Below are 17,500 nucleotides of genomic sequence, written 5' to 3' on the forward strand. Positions count from 1 at the left end.
TGAGGGAGCGCCGCACTGTGGGAGGGTCAGTGCTGAGGGAGCGCCGCACTGTGGGAGGGTCAGTGCTGAGGAAGTGCCGCACTGTGGGAGGGTCAGTGCTGAGGGAGCGCCGCACTGTGGGAGGGTCAGTGCTGAGGGAGCGGTCACTGTGGGAGGGTCAGTGCTGAGGGAGCGCCGCACTGTGGGAGGGTCAGTGCTGAGGGAGCGCCGCACTGTGGGAGGGTCGGTTCTGAGGGAGCGCCGCACTGTGGGAGGGTCAGTGCTGAGGGAGGGCCGCACTGTGGGAGGGTCAGTGCTGAGGGAGCACCGCACTGTGGGAGGGTCAGTGCTGAGGGAGCGCCGCACTGTGGGAGCGTCAGTGCTAAGGGAGCGCCACACTGTGGGTGGGTCAGTGCTGAGAGAGCGCCACACTGCGGGAGGGTCAGTGCTGAGAGAGCGCCACACTGCGAGAGGGTCAGTGCTGAGCGAGCGCCGCACTTTGGGAGGGTCAGTGCTGAGAGAGCGCCGCACTGCGGGAGGGTGAGTGCTGAGCAAGCGCCGCACTGTGGGAGGGTCAGTGCTGAGCGAACGCTGCACTGTGGGAGGGTCAGCGCTGAGGGAACGCCACACTGCGGGAGGGTCAGTGCTGAGGGAGCGCCGCACTGTGGGAGGGTCAGTGCTGAGGGAACGCCGCACTGTGGGAGGGTCAGTGCTGAGGGAGCGCCGCACTGTGGGAGGGTCAGTGCTGAGGGAGCGCCGCACTGTGGGAGGGTCAGTGCTGAGGGAGCGCTGCACTGTGGGAGGGTCAGTGCTGAGGGAGCGCCGCACTGTGGTAGGGTCAGTGCTGAGGGAGCGTCGCACTGTGGGAGGGTCAGTGCTGAAGGAGTGCCGCATTGTGGGAGGGTCAGTGCTGAGGGAGCGCCGCACTGTGGGAGGGTCAGTGCTGAGGGAGCGCCGCACTGTGGGAGGGTCAGGACTGAGGGAGTGCCGCACTGTGGGAGGGTTAGGGCTGAGGGAGTGCCGCACTGTGTGAGGGTCAGTGCTGAGGGAGCGCCGCACTGTGGGAGGGTCAGTGCTGAGGGAGTGCTGAACTGTGGGAGGTTCAGTGCTGAGGGAGTGCCGCACTGTGGGAGGGTCAGTGCTGAGGGAGTGCCGCACTGTGGGAGGGTCAGTGCTGAGGGAGTGCCGCACTGTGGGAGGGTCGGTGCTGAGGGAGCCCCGCACTGTGGGAGGGTCAGTGCTGAGGGAGTGCTGAACTGTGGGAGGTTCAGTGCTGAGGGAGCGCCGCACTGTGGGAGGGTCAGTGCTGAGGGAGTGCTGAACTGTGGGAGGTTCAGTGCTGAGGGAGTGCCGCACTGTGGGAGGGTCAGTGCTGAGAGAGTGCCGCACTGTGGGAGGGTCAGTGCTGAGGGAGCGCCGCACTGTGGGAGGGTCAGTGCTGAGGGAGTGCCGCACTGTGGGAGGGTCAGTGCTGAGGGAGTGCCGCACTGTGGGAGGGTCAGTGCTGAGGGAGTGCTGAACTGTGGGAGGTTCAGTGCTGAGGGAGTGCCGCACTGTGGGAGGGTCAGTGCTGAGAGAGTGCCGCACTGTGGGAGGGTCAGTGCTGAGAGAGTGCCGCACTGTCGGAGGTGCTTCCCTAGCCTATCTCAAGTGCATGTAAAGATCCCACAGCCGTGACATGGGTGCCGGTGTGGGGGGGAGTTGGTAGCGTGATTAGAACCTCCTTGCTTACTTGTGGCCTAATATTTATTGATCTTTGATTGAACTTTTGGCCGCGTGCCCTGAATATCGCCTCCCGTCGTTTGCGGTCAAATTTACGTTCAGGCTTTGTGGCTACTTTTTCTCGTTGGTTGCCAGGGGCACTCTCGGGCTATAAGATGATGGTGTTGCTTTGCGAAACTGTTCATTCATCGTCTCCTGTCTGCTATTTGTCCCCCGCCGTCACCCCACCCCAGTTGCCACCCAGTAACCGGGGAGTGTACCTGCAAGGCCGGATGGTCGGGGAGAACCTGCAGCGAGAGTTGCCAGGCCGGATTCTACGGGGTCGGTTGCATGAACGTTTGCCTGTGCCTGAACGGGGGGAGGTGCGACACAGAGACGGGACGCTGCGTCTGCGCCCCGGGATACACGGTAAGGCTGTGGGTAGGCCTCGGTTACTACCAGAGGCCCCTGGAACGGGGGCGGTGTGGGGCGGCATTTTGGGGGGTGGGCAAGAGGGCAGCAGGTTGGGCCAGCATTCATCTGGACACTGACGGCAGCTCACAATCACTGACCTTTCACCTCCAGTCGAAGGCCAACCCCTGGCCGAGGGGGAGGCAAATGAGTCAACAAGGCCCCATCAGCGGACAACAGCAACCCTCCCACCCCCATGTACCTCTCCTGGGATGGGGGACAGTGTAGAGGGAGCTTTACTCTGTATCTAACCCCGTGCTGTACCTGTCCTGGGAGTGTTTGATGGGGACAGTGTAGAGGGAGCTTTACTCTGTATCTAACCCCGTGCTGTACCTGTCCTGGGAGTGTTTGATGGGGGACAGTGTAGAGGGAGCTTTACTCTGTATCTAACCCCGTGCTGTACCTGTCCTGGGAGTGTTTGATGGGGACAGTGTAGAGGGAGCTTTACTCTGTATCTAACCCCGTGCTGTACCTGTCCTGGGAGTGTTTGATGGGGACAGTGTAGAGGGAGCTTTACTCTGTATCTAACCCCGTGCTGTTCCTGTCCTGGGAGTGTTTGATGGGGGACAGTGTAGAGGGAGCTTTACTCTGTATCTAACCCCGTGCTGTACCTGTCCTGGGAGTGTTTGATGGGGACAGTGTAGAGGGAGCTTTACTCTGTATCTAACCCCGTGCTGTACCTGTCCTGGGAGTGTTTGATGGGGACAGTGTAGAGGGAGCTTTACTCTGTATCTAACCCCGTGCTGTTCCTGTCCTGGGAGTGTTTGATGGGGGACAGTGTAGAGGGAGCTTTACTCTGTATCTAACCCCGTGCTGTTCCTGTCCTGGGAGTGTTTGATGGGGGACAGTGTAGAGGGAGCTTTACTCTGTATCTAACCCCGTGCTGCACCTGTCCTGGGAGTGTTTGATGGGGGACAGTGTAGAGGGAGCTTTACTCTGTATCTAACCCCGTGCTGTACCTGTCCTGGGAGTCTTTGATGGGGGACAGCGTAGAGGGAGCTTTACTCTGTATCTAACCCTGTGCTGCACCTGTCCTGGGAGTGTTTAATGGGGGACAGTGTAGAGGGAGCTTTACTCTGTATCTAACCCCGTGCTGTACCTGTCCTGGGAGTGTTTGATGGGGGGACAGTGTAGAGGGAGCTTTACTCTGTATCTAACCCCGTGCTGTACCTGTCCTGGGAGTCTTTGATGGGGGACAGCGTAGAGGGAGCTTTACTCTGTATCTAACCCTGTGCTGCACCTGTCCTGGGAGTGTTTGATGGGGACAGTGTAGAGGGAGCTTTACTCTGTATCTAACCCCGTGCTGTACCTGTCCTGGGAGTGTTTGATGGGGACAGTGTAGAGGGAGCTTTACTCTGTATCTAACCCCGTGCTGTACCTGTCCTGGGAGTGTTTGATGGGGACAGTGTAGAGGGAGCTTTACTCTGTATCTAACCCCGTGCTGTACCTGTCCTGGGAGTGTTTGATGGGGACAGTGTAGAGGGAGCTTTACTCTGTATCTAACCCTGTGCTGCACCTGTCCTGGGAGTGTTTAATGGGGGACAGTGTAGAGGGAGCTTTACTCTGTATCTATCCCTGTGCTGTACCTGTCCTGGGAGTGTTTGATGGGGGGACAGTGTAGAGGGAGCTTTACTCTGTATCTAACCCCGTGCTGTACCTGTCCTGGGAGTGTTTGATGGGGGACAGTGTAGAGGGAGCTTTACTCTGTATCTAACCCCGTGCTGTACCTGTCCTGGGAGTGTTTGATGGGGGGACAGTGTAGAGGGAGCTTTACTCTGTGTCTATCCCTGTGGTGTCCCTGTACTGGGAATGTTTGAAGGGGGACAGTGTAGGGGACGCAGTCCCAGCTAAGTGATCGCTGTTGATTGATGGAATATTCTCTGTCCTCAGGGCAAACACTGTTCTGTTGAGTGCCCAGCTTGGACGTACGGTTCCAACTGTTCATCGAGGTGCCGATGTGTAAATTCTGCCTCCTGCTCTCCGCTGGATGGGGTTTGCGAATGCAAAACAGGTCAGTGCCCGATCCCTTCGAGGGCAAGTATTGAGTATTCTGTTTTCCAGTATAAAAATTGGCGGGTCATGCTTCAGCTGTACAGAACCTTAGTTAGGCCTCATTTGGAATATTGTGTACAATTCTGGTCGCCACACTACCAGAAGGATGTGGGGGTTTGGAGAGGGTACAGAAAAGGTTTACCAGGATGTTGCCTGGTCTGGAGGGTGTTTGCTATGAGGAGAGGTTGGAGAAACTTAGTTTGTTCTCACTGGAACGGCGGAGGTTGGGGGCGTGACCTGATAGAGGTTTACAAGATTATGAGGGGCACGGACAGAGTGGATAGTCAGAAGCTCTTTCCCCAGGGTGGAAGAGTCGAGTACTCGGGGACACAGGTTTAAGGTGCGTGGGGAAAAGTTTAGAGGAGATGTGCGAGGTAAGTTTTTTTACACAGAGGGTGGTGAATGTCTGGAACGCGCTGCCCGGGGAGGGGGTGGGAGCGGGTACGATAGCGGCATTTAAGGGGCAACTAGACGGATACATGAATAGGGTGGGAATGGGAGGATACGGGGTCTGTAAGTGGGTACGGTTTTAGTTTAGGCAGGCATCATGATCGGCACAGGCTTGGAGGGGCCGAAGGGCCTGCTCCTGTGCTTGACTGTTCTTTGTTCTGTGATGGACTCACGAGGGGCCATCGTACCAAAAAAGTGCTGAGCGAGCGTCGAAACAAAAGTGATTCATGCCTCTTTTTTGGGGCGAGTTTAAAAAAAAGTCGAATGTTACCTCACTCCGTTGAAAAAAAATGCAAGATCTGTTTCATGCCAGGAGCGGGGGGCGAGGGGGGGCTGAGCTGTCCGAAAGCTGGCAGGTTGCAGCGAAGGGCGCCATTGCGCATGCGCAGACCTCTGTGTTCAAGGAACGCAGAGAACTGTCAGTCACTGCCCTGTCCCCCGCCAACTCCCACTATCGCGGGGCTCTGCAGCCAATCCCAACCTCAGAATTGAATTTAACAATTTTGGGAGTGAGGCTGACCGCGTCGGAGTTCCGGCGAGGTGCAGATCGCGCAGAATCGGCCGGGAACCAGATTCACTTGGCTCTCCCCGCACGTCACCTAAGATAAGATTGCGGCCTTCACGTTATAGCGCAGAAAAAGCCATTCGGCCCATCGACTCCACTCCGACACTATCTACCTCTAAAGTGGCACTAATCCTGTTTTCCAGCACTTGTCCCGTATCCATGAATGTTATGACATTTCGAGTGCTCATCCAAATACTTTTTAATGGTTGTGAGGTTTCCCACCTCCACTACCTTTCCAGGCAGCGCATTCCAGCACATCTTTGGACACTAAGGAACAATTTAGCATGGCCAATCCACCTAACCCGCACATCTTTGGACACTAAGGGGCAATTTAGCATGGCCAATCCCCCTAACCAGCACATCTTTGGACACTAAGGGGCAATTTAGCATGGCCAATGCATCCTAACACGCACATCCTTTGGACTATGGGAGGAAACCGGAGCATCCTTGTTTCTTAACAGGAAACATTAAGACAGACAAATCCCCAGAGCCGGATGGCATCTATCCTAGACTCCTCAGGGAGGCAAGAGATAAAATTGCTGGGCCTCTAACAGAAATCTTTGTCTCTTCACTGGACACAGGTGAGGTCCCAGAGGATTGGAGGATAGCAAATGTGGTCCCGTTATTTAAGAAGGGTAGCAAGGATAACCCGGGTAATTATAGGCCAGTGAGCTTGACGTCCGTGGTAGGGAAATTGTTGGAGAAGATTCTTAGAGATAGGATATATGCGCATTTAGAACTGAATAATCTCATTAGCGATAGACAGCATGGTTTTGTACGAGGGAGGTCATGCCTCACAAATTTGGTTGAGTTTTTTGAGGAGGTGACAAAAACGATTGACGAGGGAAGGGCCGTGGATGTCGTCTATATGGATTTTGGTAAAGCGTTTGACAAGGTCCCTCATGGCAGGCTGGTGCAAAAGGTTAAATCTCACGAGGTAAAAGGTGAGCTAGCTAGATGGGTGGAGAACTGGCTTAGCCATAGAACAGTAAGAAGTCTCACAACACCAGGTTAAAGTCCAACAGGTTTATTTGGTAGCAAATACCACAAGCTTTCGGAGCACAGCTCCTTCGTCAGATGGAGTGGATATCTGCTCTCAAACAGTGCAAACAGACACAGAAATCAAATTACAGAATACTGATTAGAATGCAAATCTCTACAGCCAGCCAGGTCTTAAATGTACAGACAATGTGGGTGGAGGGAGCATTCAACACAGGTTAAAGAGCTGTGAATTGTCTCCAGACAGAACAGCTAGTGAAATTCTGCAAGTCCAGGAGGCAAGCTGTGGGGGTTACTGATAATGTGACATAAATCCAACATCCCGGTTTAGGCCGTCCTCATGTGTGCGGAACTTGGCTATCAGTTTCTGCTCACGACTCTGCGCTGTCGTGTGTCGTGAAGGCCGCCTTGGAGAACGCTTACCCGAAGATCAGAGGCTGAATGCCCGTGACCACATCATGATTAGCCACAGAAGACAGGGGGTAGCAGTGGAGGGGTCTTTTTCCGGTTGGAGGTCTGTGACTAGTGGTGTTCCGCAGGGCTCTGTACTGGGACCTCTGCTGTTTGTGATATATATAAATGATTTGGAGGAAGATGTAGCTGGTGTGATCAGTAAGTTTGCGGACGACACGAAGATTGCTGGAGTTGGGGATAGTGATGAACATTGTCAGAGAGTACAGCAGGATATAGATAGGCTGGAACATTGGACGGAGAAATAGCAGATGGAATTTAATCCAGATAAATGCGAAGTGATGCATTTCGGTAGATCTAATGTAAGGGGGAGCTATACAATAAATGGCAGAACCATCAGGAGTATAGACACACAGAGGGACCTGGGTGTACAAGTCCACAGATCCTTAAAGGTGGCAGCACAGGTGGAGAGGGTGGTGAAGAAGGCATATGGCATGCTTGCCTTTATTGGACGGGGCATAGAGTATAAAAGTTGGTATATGATGTCGCAGCTGTATAGAACGATAGTTAGGCCACATTTGGAATACTGCGTCCAGTTCTGGTCGCCACACTACCAGAAGGACGTGGAGGCGTTGGAGAGAGTGCAGAAAAGGTTTACCAGGATGGTGCCTGGTATGGAGGGTCTTAGCTATGAGGAGAGATTGGGTAAACTGGGGTTGTTCTCCCTGGAAAGACAGAGGATGAGGGGCAACCCAATAGAGGTGTATAAAATTATAAAGGGCACAGATAGGGTGAACAGTGGGAAGCTTTTTCCCAGGTCGGAGGTGAGGAACACAAGGGGTCACAAGTTCAAGGTGAGGGGGGCAAGGTTCAACACAGATGTCAGGGGGTCGTATTTTACACAGAGGGTGGTGGGGGCCTGGAATGCGCTGCCAAGCAAGGTGATTGAGGCGGACACGCTGGGATCGTTTAAGACTTATCTAGATAACCACATGAACAGACTGGGAATAGAGGGATACAAACGAATGGTCTAGTTGGGCACATGAGCGGCGCAGGCTTGGAGGGCCGAAGGGCCTGTTCCTGTGCTGTATTGTTCTTTGTTCTTTGTTCATCCGGAGGAAACTCATGCAGACATGGGGAGAATGTGCAAACAGACAGTGACCCGAGCCGGGAATCGAACCCGGGTCCCTGGCGCTGCGAGACAGCGGTGCTAACCCACTGAGCCACCGTGTCTGGAACGTGCTGCCAGGGGTGGTGGTGGTGGCAGATACGATGGGGTCGTTTACGGGGCTTTAGTTCCTCACATGACGGGGAGGAAGGATCCGGAATTCTCTCCCTCACTCTGTCGAGGGTGAGGGAGTCAATTTGAAATTCCCAAACTGAATCGGAGAGGTTTGTGTTGGGTTAAGGTGGGGGGAGGGGTTAAGGGTTACGGAACTGAGGCGGGTCGTTGGGGTTAAGATACAGAATCATCCGTGATTTGATTAAGGGACAAGATCGAAGAGACTGACTGGACCTTCTGTCCCTTTTCTTACTAAGGGGCAATTTAGCACGGCCAATCCACCTCACCCGCACATCTTTGGACACTAGGGGCAATTTAGCACGGCCAACCACCCTAACCTACACATCTTTGGACACTCAGGGGCAATTTAGCATGGCCAATCCACCCAACCTACACATCTTTGGACACTAAGGGGCAATTTAGCATGGCCAATCCACCTAACCTACACATCTTTGGACACTAAGGGACAATTTAGCATGGCCAATCCCCCTAACCTACACATCTTTGGACACTAAGGGGCAATTTACCATGGCCAATCCACCTAACCTACACATCTTTGGACACTAAGGGACAATTTAGCATGGCCAATCCCCCTAACCTGCACATCTTTGGACACTAAGGGACAATTTAGCACGGCCAATCCACCTAACCTACACATCTTTGGACACTAAGGGGCAATTTAGCATGGCCAATCCACCTAACCTGCACATCTTTGGACACTAGGGGCAATTTAGCACGGCCAATCACCCTAACCTACACATCTTTGGACACTAAGGGGCAATTTAGCATGGCCAATCACCCTAACCTGCTCATCTTTGGACACTAAGGGGCAATTTAGCACGGCCAATCCACCTAACCTACACATCTTTGGACACTAGGGGCAATTTAGCACGGCCAATCACCCTAACCTACACATCTTTGGACACTAAGGGGCAATTTAGCATGGCCAATCACCCTAACCTGCTCATCTTTGGACACTAAGGGGCAATTTAGCATGGCCAATCCACCTAACCTACACATCTTTGGACACTAAGGGGCAATTTAGCATGGCCAATCACCCTAACCTGCTCATCTTTGGACACTAAGGGGCAATTTAGCATGGCCAATCCGCCTAACCCGCACATCTTTGGACACTAAGGGGCAACCCTCGAGGGGCTGAATGGTCTCCTGGTGTCCCCTACCTTCCTGCCTTACGTTGCACGCCAGGGTGTGTTTTTCCAAGGTGGGGCTTTGTGGACCCCTTCCTGGAGCCTCCGTGAGGCCCGTCTGACGAGATGGGGCCTAGGCCCGTCACCACTCTCCGTCCTGTGAACGGGCGACCCTCCACCTTCGCTCGCCCTGGCTCTAACGTCATAGGTCAGGGGTCACGGGAATTCAAAATGGCTGCCAAGACTGACCGCGAGGTCAGTCAACCCCACCCCCCACCCCCAGCGTATAACCCAGACTGACACTCCCAGAGCTGAGGGAGTGGGACAATGATAAAGGTCGGGGCGGCAATGCGCTGAGGGTGGGGAGCTGGTTGTAGAGAGTTGTTTTTCAAACTGGAGGCCTGTGACCAGCGGTGTGCCTCAGGGATCAGTGCTGGGTCCACTGTTATTTGTCATTTATATTAGTAATTTGAATGAGAATATAGGAGGCATGGTTCGTAAGTTTGCAGATGACACCAAGAGGACAGTGGACAGTGAAGAAAGTTATCTCCAATTGCAGCGGGATCTTGATCAATTGGGCCAGTGGGCTGACGAATGGCAGATGGAGTTTAATTTAGACAAATGCGAGGTGATGCATTTTGGTCGATTGAACCAGGGCAGGACTTACTCAGTTAATGGTAGGGCGTTGGGGAGAGTTACAGAACAAAGAGATCTGGGGTACATGTTCATAGCTCCTTGAAAGTGGAGTCACAGGTGGACAGAGTGGTGAAGAAGGCATTCGGCATGCTTGGTTTCATTGGTCAGAACATTGAATACAGGAGTTGGGACGCCTTGTTGAAGTTATACAAGACATTGGTAAGGCCACACTTGGAATACTGTGTACAGTTCTGGTCACCCTATTATAGAAAGGATATTATTAAACTAGAAAGAGTGCAGAAAAGATTTACTAGGATGCTGCCCGTACTTGATGGTTTGAGTTATGAGGAGAGGCTGGATAGACTGGGACTTTTTTCTCTGGAGCGTAGGAGGTTGAGGGGTGATCTTATAGAGGTCTATAAAATAATGAGGGGCATAGATCAGCTAGATAGTCAATATCTTTTCCCAAAGGTAGGGGAGTCTAAAACTGGAGGGCATAGGTTTAAGGTGAGAGGGGAGAGATACAAAAGTGTCCAGAGGGGCAATTTTTTCACACAGAGGGTGGTGAGTGTCTGGAACGAGCTGCCAGAGGTAGTAGTAGAGGCGGGTACAATTTTGACTTTAGACTGTTACGTGGGTAAGATGGGTATAGAGGGGAAATGCGGGCAACTGGGACTAGACTAGGGGTTAAAAAAAGGGGGCAGCATGGAAAAGTTGGGCCAAAGGGCCTGTTTCCATGCTGTAAATCTCAATGACTCAAGGTCACTTAACGAGGCGCCCCCTGCTGTACCGAGGGACTACTTTCTCCCCACCCACCCCACCCCACCAGCGGGTTAAGGAAAACTTGGCGCATCTCAAAATGGCCGATCTCTGCTCTCTCCCTCCTTCTCTTATGACTCCCCCCGGACCTAAACATCCTCCATCTCTCTCCACCCCTCAGGTTGGATGGGCTCGGAATGTACCACCCCGTGTCGCCAGGGGAAGTGGGGTCCTGGATGTAACGCCACGTGCCAGTGTGCCAACATGGCGTCTTGCGACCAGTTCGATGGCAGCTGCACCTGTCGCCCAGGGTGGCAAGGCCCGCGATGCGATCAGCCGTGTCTGGTAAGGCAATACCGCTCCATTGCTCCGTTACAGAGCGGGGGCCCCACTGAGGGCCAGAGGATACAGAGAGAGGACAGACTGCGGAACTGAGGGATGGAGAGAGAGGACACACTGGGGAACAGAGGGACAGAGAGAGAGGACAGACTGGGGAACTGAGGGATATAGAGAGAGGACACACTGGGGAACGGAGGGATACAGAGAGAGAGGACACACTGAGGAACAGAGGGATATAGGGAGAGGACACACTGGGGAACAGAGGGATGTAGGGAGAGGACACACTGAGGAACAGAGGGATATAGAGAGAGGACACACTGAGGAACAGAGGGATATAGAGAGAGGACACACTGGGGAACAGAGGGATATAGGGAGAGGACACACTGAGGAACAGAGGGATATAGAGAGAGGACACACTGGGGAACAGAGGAATATAGAGAGAGGACACACTGGGGAACAGAGGAATATAGAGAGAGGACACACTGAGGAACAGAGGAATATAGAGAGAGGACACACTGAGGAACAGAGGGATAGAGAGAGAACACACTGGGGAACAGAGGAATATAGAGAGAGGACACACTGAGGAACAGAGGGATAGAGAGAGAGGACACACTGAGGAACAGAGGGATGTAGAGAGAGGACACACTGGGGAACAGAGGGATATAGAGAGAGGACACACTGGGGAACGGAGGGATACAGAGAGAGAGGACACACTGAGGAACAGAGGGATATAGGGAGAGGACACATTGGGGAACAGAGGGATGTAGGGAGAGGACACACTGAGGAACAGAGGGATATAGGGAGAGGACACACTGAGGAACAGAGGGATATAGAGAGAGGACACACTGGGGAACAGAGGAATATAGAGAGAGGACACACTGAGGAACAGAGGGATAGAGAGAGAGGACACACTGAGGAACAGAGGGATGTAGAGAGAGGACACACTGAGGAACAGAGGGATGTAGAGAGAGAACACACTGGGGAACAGAGGGATGTAGAGAGAGGACACACTGGGGAACAGAGGGATATAGAGAGAGGACACACTGGGGAACAGAGGGATATAGAGAGAGGGCACACTGGGGAACAGAGGGATATAGAGAGAGGACACACTGGGGAACAGAGGGATACAGAGAGAGGACACACTGAGGAACAGAGGGATATAGAGAGAGGACACACTGGGGAACAGAGGGATGTAGGGAGAGGACACACTGGGGAACAGAGGGATGTAGAGAGAGGACACACTGGGGAACAGAGGGATGTAGAGAGAGGACACACTGGGGAACAGAGGGATATAGAGAGAGGACACACTGGGGAACAGGGGGATATAGAGAGAGAGGACACACTGGGGAACAGAGGGATGTAGAGAGAGGACACACTGGGGAACAGAGGGATATAGAGAGAGGACACACTGGGGAACAGAGGGATAGAGAGAGGACACACTGGGGAACAGAGGGATATAGAGAGGGCACACTGAGGAACAGAGGGATATAGAGAGAGGACACACTGAGGAACAGAGGGATAGAGAGAGAGGACACACTGGGGAACAGAGGGATACAGAGAGAGGACACACTGAGGAACAGAGGGATATAGAGAGAGGACACACTGGGGAACAGAGGGATATAGAGAGAGGACACACTGGGGAACAGAGGGATAGAGAGAGAGGGCACACTGGGGAACAGAGGGATAGAAAGAGGGCACACTGGGGAACTGAGGGATAGAGAGAGAGGACACACTGAGGAACAGAGGGATAGAGAGAGAGAACACACTGAGGAACAGAGGGATATAGAGAGAGGGCACACTGGGGAACAGAGGGATAGAGAGAGAGGGCACACTGAGGAACAGAGGGATAGAGAGAGAGAACACACTGAGGAACAGAGGGATATAGATAGAGGACACACTGGGGAACAGAGGGATATAGAGAGAGGACACACTGGGGAACAGAGGGATAGAGAGAGAGGGCACACTGAGGAACAGAGGGATAGAGAGAGAGAACACACTGAGGAACAGAGGGATATAGAGAGAGGACAGACTGGGGAACAGAGGGATATAGAGAGAGGACACACTGGGGAACAGAGGGATAGAGAGAGAGGACACACTGAGGAACAGAGGGATATAGAGAGAGGACAGACTGGGGAACAGAGGGATATAGAGAGAGGACACACTGGGGAACAGAGGGATAGAGAGAGAGGGCACACTGGGGAACAGAGGGATATAGAGAGAGAACACACTGGGGAACAGAGGGATATAGAGAGAGGACACACTGGGGAACAGAGGGATAGAGAGAGAGGGCACACTGGGGAACAGAGGGATATAGAGAGAGAACACACTGGGGAACAGAGGGATATAGAGAGAGGACACACTGAGGAACAAAGGGATATAGAGAGAGGACAGACTGGGGAACAGAGGGATATAGAGAGAGGACACACTGGGGAACAGAGGGATAGAGAGAGAGGGCACACTGGGGAACAGAGGGATATAGAGAGAGGATACACTGAGGAACAGAGGGATATAGAGAGAGGACAGACTGGGGAACAGAGGGATATAGAGAGGGCACACTGGGGAACAGAGGAATATAGAGAGAGGACACACTGGGGAACAGAGGGATAGAAAGAGGGCACACTGGGGAACAGAGGGATATAGAGAGAGGACACACTGAGGAACAGAGGAATATTGAGAGAGGACACACTGGGGAACAGAGGGATATAGAGAGAGGACACACTGGGGAACAGAGGAATATAGAGAGAGGACACACTGAGGAACAGAGGAATATAGAGAGAGGACACACTGGGGAACAGAGGGATATAGAGAGAGGACACACTGGGGAACAGAGGGATAGAAAGAGGGCACACTGGGGAACAGAGGGATATAGAGAGAGGACAGACTGGGGAACAGAGGGATAGAAAGAGGGCACACTGGGGAACAGAGGGATATAGAGAGAGGACAGACTGGGGAACAGAGGGATAGAAAGAGGGCACACTGGGGAACAGAGGGATATAGAGAGAGGACAGACTGGGGAACAGAGGGATAGAAAGAGGGCACACTGGGGAACAGAGGGATATAGAGAGAGGACACACTGGGGAACAGAGGGATAGAAAGAGGGCACACTGGGGAACAGAGGGATATAGAGAGAGGACACACTGGGGAACAGAGGGATAGAAAGAGGGCACACTGGGGAACAGAGGGATATAGAGAGAGGACACACTGAGGAACAGAGGGATACAGAGAGAGGGCACACTGGGGAACAGAGGGATAGAGAGAGAGAACACACTGAGGAACAGAGGGATATAGAGAGAGGACACACTGGGGAACAGAGGGATATAGGGAGAGGGCACACTGGGGAACAGAGGAATAGAGAGAGAGGACACACTGAGGAACAGAGGGATATAGAGAGAGGACACACTGGGGAACAGGGGGATATAGAGAGAGAGGACACACTGAGGAACAGAGAGATATAGAGAGAGGACACACTGAGGAACAGAGGGATATAGAGAGAGGGCACACTGGGGAACAGAGGGATATAGAGAGAGGACACACTGAGGAACAGAGGGATATAGAGAGAGGACACACTGAGGAACAGAGGGATATAGAGAGAGGACACACTGAGGAACAGAGGGATAGAGAGAGAGGGCACACTGGGGAACAGAGGGATATAGAGAGAGGACACACTGGGGAACAGAGGGATACAGAGAGAGGACACACTGAGGAACAGAGGGATATAGAGAGAGGACACACTGAGGAACAGAGGGATATAGAGAGAGGACACACTGGGGAACAGAGGGATGTAGGGAGAGGACACACTGGGGAACTGAGGGATACAGAGAGAGGACACACTGGGGAACAGAGGGATATAGAGAGAGGACACACTGGGGAACAGAGGGATGTAGGGAGAGGACACACTGGGGAACTGAGGGATACAGAGAGAGGACACACTGAGGAACAGAGGGATATAGAGAGAGGACACACTGGGGAACTGAGGGATGTAGAGAGAGAGGACACACTGGGGAACAGAGGGATGTAGAGAGAGAACACACTGGGGAACAGAGGGATATAGGGAGAGGGCACACTGGGGAACAGAGGAATAGAGAGAGAGGACACACTGAGGAACAGAGGGATATAGAGAGAGGACACACTGGGGAACAGGGGGATATAGAGAGAGGACACACTGAGGAACAGAGGGATATAGAGAGAGAGGACACACTGAGGAACAGAGGGATATAGAGAGAGGACACACTGGGGAACAGAGGGATATAGAGAGAGGACACACTGGGGAACAGGGGGATAGAGAGAGAGGGCACACTGGGGAACAGAGGGATAGAGAGAGAGAACACACTGAGGAACAGAGGGATATAGATAGAGGACACACTGGGGAACAGAGGGATATAGAGAGAGGACACACTGGGGAACAGAGGGATAGAGAGAGAGGGCACACTGAGGAACAGAGGGATAGAGAGAGAGAACACACTGAGGAACAGAGGGATATAGAGAGAGGACAGACTGGGGAACAGAGGGATATAGAGAGAGGACACACTGGGGAACAGAGGGATAGAGAGAGAGGACACACTGAGGAACAGGGGGATATAGAGAGAGGACACACTGGGGAACAGGGGGATAGAGAGAGAGAACACACTGGGGAACAGAGGGATATAGGGAGAGGACACACTGGGGAACAGGGGGATAGAGAGAGAGAACACACTGGGGAACAGAGGGATATAGAGAGAGGACACACTGGGGAACAGAGGGATATAGAGAGAGGACACACTGGGGAACAGGGGGATATAGAGAGAGGACACACTGGGGAACAGAGGGATATAGAGAGAGGACACACTGGGGAACAGAGGGGTATAGAGAGAGGACACACTGGGGAACAGAGGGATATAGAGAGAGGACACACTGGGGAACAGAGGGGTATAGAGAGAGGACACACTGGGGAACAGGGGGATAGAGAGAGAGAACACACTGGGGAACAGGGGGATAGAGAGAGAGAACACACTGGGGAACAGAGGGATATAGAGAGAGGACACACTGGGGAACAGAGGGATATAGAGAGAGGACACACTGGGGAACAGAGGGATATAGAGAGAGGACACACTGGGGAACAGAGGGATATAGAGAGAGGACACACTGGGGAACAGAGGGATATAGAGAGAGGACACACTGGGGAACAGAGGGATATAGAGAGAGGACACACTGGGGAACAGAGGGGTATAGAGAGAGGACACACTGGGGAACAGAGGGATATAGAGAGAGGACACACTGGGGAACAGAGGGATATAGAGAGAGGACACACTGGGGAACAGAGGGATATAGAGAGAGGACACACTGGGGAACAGAGGGATATAGAGAGAGGACAGACTTCAAGGCGCTGCCTGAAAGTGTGGTGGACGCAGGTTTAATCGCAAGTCTAAGCGGGAATTGTGTGACTACAGCTGGAGGAATAGCGGGGCTCTCAGGAAGGAAGCAGAGGGCTGGGAGTTGGATGAATAGTGTACATCCTCCGTAGGGCTGTGTATTGTCCTGTTCTCCCATGCGTCTCTGTGACCCCCCCTGCCCCCCCGCTGTGATAACCGTTCTCAATTCCACCAGGGACGACGGTACGGTGCAGAGTGCAGAGAAACCTGCGACTGTGACAAGGTGGAGAGGTGTGACCACATCACTGGACATTGTTACTGTGCCCCGGGTTGGAGAGGTACGTCAGACCCCAGCTCGGCACTGCCTCCGGGCCCACTTTTACACTGTTACTTCGTCAGGTGTACACAAAGATTTGATTTGATTTATTATTGTCACATGTATTGGGATACAGTGAAAAGTATTGTTTCTTGCGCGCTATTCAGACAAGGCATACCGTTCATAGAGAAGGAAAGGAGAGGGTGCAGAATGTAGTGTTACAGTCGTAGCTCGGGTGTAGAGAAAGATCAACTTAATGCAAGGTCGGTCCATTCAAAAGTCTGACGGCAGCAGCAGGGAAGAAGCTGTTCTTGAGTCGGTTGGTACGTGACCTCAGACTTTTGTATCTTTTTCCCGACGGAAGAAGGTGGAAGAGAGAATGTCCGGGGTGCGCGGGGTCCTTGATTATGCTGGCTGCTTTTCCCCAGGCAGCGGGAAGTGTAGACAGAGTCAATGGATGGGAGGCTGGTTTGCGTGATGGATTGGGCTACATTCACGACCCTTTGTAGTTTTTTGCGGTCTTGGGCAGAGCAGGAGCCATACCAAGCTGTGATACATCTAGAAAGAATGCTTTCTATGGGGCATCTGTAAAAGTTGGTGAGAGTCGTAGCGGAAATGCCAAATCTCCTTAGTCTTCTGAGAAAGTAGAGGCGTTGGTGGGGCTTTCTTAACTATAGTGTCGGCGTGGGGGGGACCAGGACAGGTTGTTGGTGATCTGGACACCTAAAAATCTGAAGCTTTCTTGACCATTTCTACTTCATCCCCATTGATGTAGACAGGAGCATGTTCTCCACTACACTTCCCTGAACTCGATCAAACAGTCTACCGAGTCTATTTAAAGAGTAGCTATGAACTACAGCATATCAACTCCACTTCAATGATATCTATGAACTATATCAGTCTCCAGTGTCTACTGAAATGGAGTTTCTCACAAACTACAGTGAACATAAACTATTTAAACAGATGAACCGCAACTTATGTCCAAAATGAGAGCATGGTCTCCTGATAAAAGTATGGCTACTCCTATAGCAAGGCACAGTCAGT

General features: G+C 52.7%; 1 protein-coding gene across 1 annotated transcript in view; it reads left to right on the forward strand.

The window, feature by feature from the left end:
- Positions 1-1,938: 1,938 nt before the first annotated feature.
- LOC144491003 (uncharacterized) overlaps positions 1,939-17,500 on the forward strand; it is a gene marked incomplete at its 3' end in the record, with an annotated part of 15,877 nt that continues 315 nt past the window's right edge. The window contains exons 1-4 of the mRNA XM_078208684.1: positions 1,939-2,109; positions 4,042-4,162; positions 10,635-10,798; positions 16,376-16,478. Coding sequence (XP_078064810.1) covers positions 2,032-2,109; positions 4,042-4,162; positions 10,635-10,798; positions 16,376-16,478 — 466 coding nt within the window. The remainder of the gene's footprint in view (positions 2,110-4,041; positions 4,163-10,634; positions 10,799-16,375; positions 16,479-17,500) is intronic.

Source organism: Mustelus asterias, unplaced genomic scaffold, assembly GCF_964213995.1.
Source record: "Mustelus asterias unplaced genomic scaffold, sMusAst1.hap1.1 HAP1_SCAFFOLD_4203, whole genome shotgun sequence".
NCBI lineage: Eukaryota > Metazoa > Chordata > Chondrichthyes > Carcharhiniformes > Triakidae > Mustelus > Mustelus asterias.